Below are 6,987 nucleotides of genomic sequence, written 5' to 3'. Positions count from 1 at the left end.
AAACAATTTAACAGATAAGTATATCCCATCCGGCAAACCTTGTTAACAAAGTATTTCCATTCTTTCAGGTAGCTCCAAGACTATTTTTGCAAAACTTTCTGAAATGCGGATAAATTTAAAGAGTACTCTCAAAAGATCATATTTATGAAAATCACCAAAAATTAAAATAAATAAGAAAAGTATGAAACTTGGTTGCTTGAAGCTCTTTGTTTTCTACAGCCTCCACCTATGACCCAATTTTATGCAGTGCATTAATTTGAAATTTCTTCTTCAGTAAAGAATAGTGACAATCAACTAGTGGTTCATTGAGTCAGAAGTCATAACTTTCTATAAATAAAACAACCTCCCTTTCACTTTAGTCTAAGGACAATGCTTCTGCAAAAATAAATGTCACCCTTCTGTTTTTATGTAACTTTCCTCTCAACTCCATGTGCTCCATTGCATAAGAAACAAAATCATTCATTCTTTAAAACTTGCTCAAAATCTTTCTCTTTGCTCTCAATACAAATCCCACTACCCATGACCAAAATCTGATCTTATTTTTACGAAAAAAACTGGAATTAGTTATGAACACCATGCTGATATGTCGCTAATCCGTCACTAAATAGGATTAGGGATGAATTTTTATAGTTAGCTACAGAATTTGTCGTCGCTAATTTCTGCTTTTAGTAGTGTATAATCTTTACTTACAAATGGTCAGTTTTCTTATATTCCTCTGCCCCATCATTTGTTTCTCAATTCTTGTTTCATCTGAGGTTGATGAATTCATATATACAAGATTCAATGAGCCAAATAACAACAACATAAGCTTGAGTGGAGTTGCAGAAATAGCCCAAAATGGTTTTCTTCAGCTAACCAATGACACAAGTAGACTAATGGGTCATGCCTTTTATTCTTCACCTTTCCACTTCAAGAACTCAAGTAGTAATAGTACTGCCTTCTCTTTCTCAACATGTATTGCTTTCGCTATCGTCCCCGAGTATCCAAAACTCGGGGGCCATGGCGTAGCATTCACAATTTCTCACTCAAAAGATTTCAGTACAGCTCTTCCAAGTCAGTATTTGGGGCTGCTTAATGCAAGTGATATTGGTAACATCTCTAACCACATTTTTGCTGTTGAATTCGACACAGTACGAGATTTTGAGTTTGGAGATATTAATGATAATCATGTTGGTGTCAACATCAACAGCTTACAGTCCAATAAGTCTGCTGCAGCTGCTTACTACAATGATGAGTTACTGAAACAAGATTTAAATCTCAAAAGTGGAAAGGTTATTCTTGCTTGGGTAGAATATGATTCTGTCAAAAAATTAATTAATGTTACTCTTTCACCAACTTCTTTAAAACCCAAAATTCCTCTTTTTTCTTATCATTTAGACCTCTCTCCAATTCTCAAAGAAACTATGTATGTTGGCTTCTCTGCTTCTACTGGTTTGCTTGCCAGTTCACATTACATTTTAGGTTGGAGTTTTAAGTTAAATGGTGAAGCTAAATTTTTAGACTTGGATTCTTTGCCATCACTTCCTGGAGCCAAGAAGAAACACACTGGCCTAATTATAGTCATTTCAATTGCTGCAGCTGTTTTCGCGTTAAGCTCGATCTTGGTTGTTATTTATTTATTCTGGAGATTCAAGAATGCTGATGTGATTGAGCCTTGGGAGCTTGAGATTGGTCCTCACAGATATTCATACCAAGAACTTAAGCAAGCTACTAGAGGTTTTAAGGACAGTGAACTACTCGGACGTGGCGGATTTGGTAAAGTTTACAAGGGTATTTTAAGAAATTCAAAAACACAAATTGCTGTGAAGCGTATTTCGCATGAATCTAAACAAGGTTTGCAGGAATTTGTGTCTGAAATTGCCAGCATCGGAAGACTCCGTCATAGGAATTTGGTTCAATTATTAGGGTGGTGTAGACGTCGTGGTGATTTGTTGCTTGTGTATGATTTTATGCCTAATGGAAGCTTGGATAACTTCTTGTTTGATCAACCCAAAATGGTTTTGACATGGGAACAAAGGTTCAAGATAATCAAAGGGGTTGCTTCTGGTTTACTGTACTTACATGAAGGCTATGAACAAGTTGTGGTACATCGAGACGTTAAGGCTAGTAATGTGCTACTAGATGGTGAATTAAATGGCAAGCTTGGGGATTTTGGACTTGCAAGATTATATGAGCACGGATCAAATCCGTGCACGACTAGGGTGATGGGCACATTGGGGTACCTTGCACCAGAATTGTCAAGAACAGGACGGGCCACAACGAGTTCTGATGTGTTTGCCTTTGGTGCTTTGTTACTCGAGGTGGTCTGTGGACGTAGGCCAATTGAACCCAAGGCAGAACCCGAGGAGTTTGTACTAGTGGATTTGGTGTGGGATAAATTAAGAGAAGGGAAAGTTCATGATGTGGTGGACTATAGATTGAAAGGTGAGTTCAATGAAAATGAGGTTTTGATGGTGTTAAAATTAGGAATAATGTGCTCAAATAACCAGCCATTGGCGCGACCGAGCATAAGGCAAGTGGTAAGATACTTGGAAGGTGAAATTCTGATGCCTGAGGCTCCAACAGCACAAAATGCTGATGATGGAGAATTGGGGTTCGACGAAAATGAACGTTGGAATTCTTTAGGATCAACTAATATTATCAAGTCAAGTTCATTTACTAGTTTGTCTAATGGAGATGAAGATGATACTTTTGCTTCTTTTTCTACTTCACCACTTCCACTTCTATATAGTGGTGAAGTACCTAGATACTGATATGAACATTTCCTGATGAACACTGTACATTTTTCCCCCTTTTCTTTGTCTTTCCTCTCTGTATGTATTCAAGTCTATAAAGATTCAGTTGCATAATCTGAAGTTTTCCTCAGTTGAACAATGGATAAAGATTGATGTAATGTAACTATGAATGAATGTGGTTGTTCCAAAGCTCTCCTTTTTTCCTTTTTGTGCGTGCGCGTCTGTATCTTTTTCCTTCTATTAGAAAAAGCAACAACAAACCGAGTGAGTTCCCACAAGTGATTTCTGGGGAGGGTAAGATGTACGCAATCTTACCCCTACGCCCCTACCCTGGGAGTCGGAGAGGTTATTTCTGATAGACCCTCGGGTAAAGAAAAAAAATGATAAGCAGTAGCAACAACAAAATATTAACAAGACCAAAGCCAATATAGCAATTAAACGATAGGTAGTAATAGCAATCTTCTTTTACAAAAAGATATCTAGTGATTAATGCAATATGATCAGCACAGAGAAAGTGCTACAATAGTGGTGTTTTCTTGAGCAGAAGGCCAATACTTTTTAGTATGTCACAATAAGCATAGTGATGCCACCAGAAATGAATGGAGATAAAGTTGAATAATATTAAAATCTTAACTTAGATGATAATGCGGCCTCTTGGCAAATAATTTCAACTTAGCCCTCTTTTGGATTTTAAATTAGACACTTGATAGCATGCCTAGGTTTTATTTTAAATAGAATATTAACAGCCACTAATAGTTCAGTAGGGAAGTTGTTGAATAAATTAAAGTCTTCTAAGGACTAAAAAATCTTCCAAACAAGGGATCCAACAATGAGTTTGCGAGTTCGATATATGTTTTAGAACTCACTCTTTCAACTCAGAACCGAAAACGTCTAAATTGTGGGCGCGTAACTTATGATGTCTACTTGTCTAGCTCCATTACAATTGAAGCTCGTGGAGCTATGACAGCAGAGTAACCGGGGACCATACTTAGTTTTATGGAATTTAGCTATAATACATCCTCAACCCGAATGATATTTTTCAAAAGTAAATGTGTAGGGACAAGGGGTATGGCTTCAAATACAGTACATTTCTGGTGAGAGTTGACGAAGTCTAGCCGCAGCAATCATGATGTATGGTGACTAATGATACGCCAAGTTTTCTTCACGCTGCTACTTTTGTTTGTTGTCTTTTTCTTTGGCTCCCACTTTGCTTTCCAACTGAAAAATAGACAAGTCGTTGAAATGGAATTCGAAACTTATTCGTCCGGTTAATTCAGATTTGTACCAGGGAAATATTTTCTATAGCGTTTCTCAATTTTTTATGGTTTAAATTCGAAATCTCTAATTAATACATAAGAGTAGAAGAATCACATCCATCAATCCACATCTCGTGGTTCATTTCATCTTTAAATCATAAAAAAGCTAATACGAAAGCATTCGAAATATCATTCAAAGTTGGCAAGACCTTAAAATTTGGTAGACTTAGTCTACCTGCTTAAAAGACTTCTAACAAGAAAGTTATATCAACCAAATTTGATATAATATGCCACTGTTGAAAATGTGATCCCATTTTTAATTATAAGTTTCAATGATGAAAAATAATACATCACATTTGGTGCAGGATCACAAGGAATAAAACAAAGAATCAAGAAGCAATACCAGTCAAGATTAGATTAAGGAAACAATCTATTAACGGGAGCTCTAAAAGCAACGCAAGGAAAAAAAATAGCGATGCAAAAGGAAGAAGCAGCGGAGTTCCTGAAGAAGAATCAATCAGTGATTCTATAAATGATTGACGGAAGCTATTACTGGAAGGTCCCAAATCAAAGGGAAATGAGATCGCAAAATGATGCACTGAAGATCGTTGAAGCCAGAAATCAAGGGATCTAGCGGATATGCCTCAAGTAACGAAAAGATATGCCTAGTGGATGGAAAGCTCGTCAAAACCATAAATCAAGGAAGATCAACAGAAACTTGACTTTATTCTTGGAAAGAATCAATCTATGATCCCTTTCAAGGATCAACTCCCTTTGGTTTGCAATCTCTCAAGATTCACGTCATTCAAGAGTCAAGAAGGCCTCATGAAGTGTATATATACATATGTTCCGGACTTGAAGAGGATATACTTTGAACGAACCATTTTCACTCCTTTTGTTCTACTCCAAACAAGCATTGTAGTTCTTATAGATCTGCTGTGTAATTAGTGAGAGAAGAAAAAGAGATAAACACTGGTGAGGCATTGTATCAAGAAGAGAAAAGTGACATAGAGATCAAACTGTTGGTGTAAAGCTACATCAACCATTATGTACTCAAGAAACTTCGATCATCACTGAAAGAGAACACCCTTGCAACCCAAGGGGACTGGAGTAGGATTCACATTGAATCTGAACCAGTATAAAATTCTGGTGTCTTTATTTCTGCATTACTATTATCCTGTTCTTATTTCTAGTCTAATTGGTAAACTAGTCACCTCTTATAATACAATTTTTAAATAGGCAATTCATCCCCTCCCCCCTTGTACGTTTAATTGGTATCAGAGCTAGTCTCACACTTTTTGCTTAACAGTTTGTGAGAAAAGATCATGGCAAATCAAGTAATTGTTGGAGCACTCTTTCAAGAAGGAACATCGCAATTTAGGCCACCATATTTCAATGGACAACATTTTTCGCAATGGAAAGTGCATATGGAAATATATGCAAAATCCTATGACGTCAAAGTATGGCGCGTTATCAAAAAGGGGAACTATCCACTACCAACAACTGCTCAACCACTTGCTGATCCAGATGATATAGATGAGTACACATACGAGCAAATGGCAGTTGTTCAGGTCAATGCTAAAGCACGAAATTTACTCTATAATGCTATAAGTGAAGAGGAATATGAGAAAATCTCAAGTTATGATACAACAAAAGAAATGTGGGATAAACTGGAAGTTACTTATTAAGGAACCAGCAAAGTGAAAGAAACTCACATTAACATGTTGGTTCATGACTATGAACTCTTCTAGATAAAAGAAGGAGAATCCATTGAGAAAATGTTTGCAAGGTTCAGCAAAATCATTAGCGATCTAAAAGCTTTTGATAAACCATACTCAAGTGTCGATCAAGTTCGAAAAATTCTAAGGAAGTCTACCTACCATTTGGCAGACAAAAGTAATTGCACTCGAATCACAAGATCTAAACAAGCTTTCATATGATGAGCTTCGAGGAGATCTTATAGCATTCGAGAAAACTCACCTCAAGAAAACAAACCAGGAAGAAAAGAAGAAAACAGTCGCCTTCAAAGCTACAACTAAAAGGCTAGAATGATATTGATGACGACCCTGAAGCTGTTGAAGAAGAGATTGACATGGTGTCAAGGAACATGGATGGTTTAATGAGAAGATACAGAAACACAAGAAGAGGTAGGATGCACCCCAGGCGAACCAGACAATATAATGAACAAGATAAGAATGATGGAAAATGTTATGAGTGTGGAAGATACGGGCATGTTTAAGCTGAATGCCCAGATCTTAAAAGAAAGGTTTCTAGAGGATTCAATAAAAACAAATCTTTTTGAAGCTGGAGTGATGAAGACAGTTTGGAACACGAGGAAATAGCAAATCTATGCTTCATGACAATCCTGGAAAACGAAATGAATAAAATCTCCGGCTGTTGGACCGACGAAGATGCATCAGACGATGAAAGCAAAGATGATAATGAAAATTGTTTCATGGCACGAGGTGAAACAAGCGAGGAATACCACAGGAAGAGCCGCAAAGGAAAATGGTACTTAGGCTGCGTGTTCCAGCCACATGACAGGTGACAAAAACCTGTTCAAAGAAGTTACAACGATAAATAGAGGAAACGTTAAATTTGGCGATGACTCAAAAGGAAAGATAGTTGGCACTGGCACAATTCCATTCAATAATAATTGTGATATTACTGAAGTGTATCTTGTAGATGGACTCAACTACAATCTCCTGAGTATAAGCCAGCTATGTGATTCAGGGTACGAAGTTAAATTCAAGAAAACAGGTTGTGCCATTGAAGATGAGACAGGTAAAATAATACTCCCAGGAAAAAGGTATGAAAATGTTTATATTCTTGATGGTTTTGAAAATCTAGATATTCACATCTGCTTAGCATCTACATATGATGATCCATGGATGTGGCATAAGAAACTTGATCATGCAAGCATGCATCTTATTGAGAAACTCTCCAAGCATGATTTAGTTATTGGTCTCCCTAAACTCAAAGTTTCTAGAAATCAT

At 36.9% G+C, this 6,987-nt stretch overlaps 1 protein-coding gene across 1 annotated transcript; it reads left to right on the top strand.

Annotated features, from left to right (window-relative positions):
• On the top strand, positions 350-2,924 carry LOC109233293 (L-type lectin-domain containing receptor kinase S.4-like). The gene has a single exon (XM_019399117.1). It carries the CDS (start codon positions 693-695, stop codon positions 2,751-2,753), a length of 2,061 nt encoding a protein of 686 aa, XP_019254662.1. The 5' UTR covers positions 350-692; the 3' UTR covers positions 2,754-2,924.

This window comes from Nicotiana attenuata, chromosome 10 (genome assembly GCF_001879085.1).
Source record: "Nicotiana attenuata strain UT chromosome 10, NIATTr2, whole genome shotgun sequence".
NCBI classification, from domain to species: Eukaryota; Viridiplantae; Streptophyta; class Magnoliopsida; order Solanales; family Solanaceae; genus Nicotiana; species Nicotiana attenuata.
The sequence above is the reverse complement of the archived record's forward strand: the minus strand, read 5'-3'. Positions and strand labels throughout refer to the sequence as shown.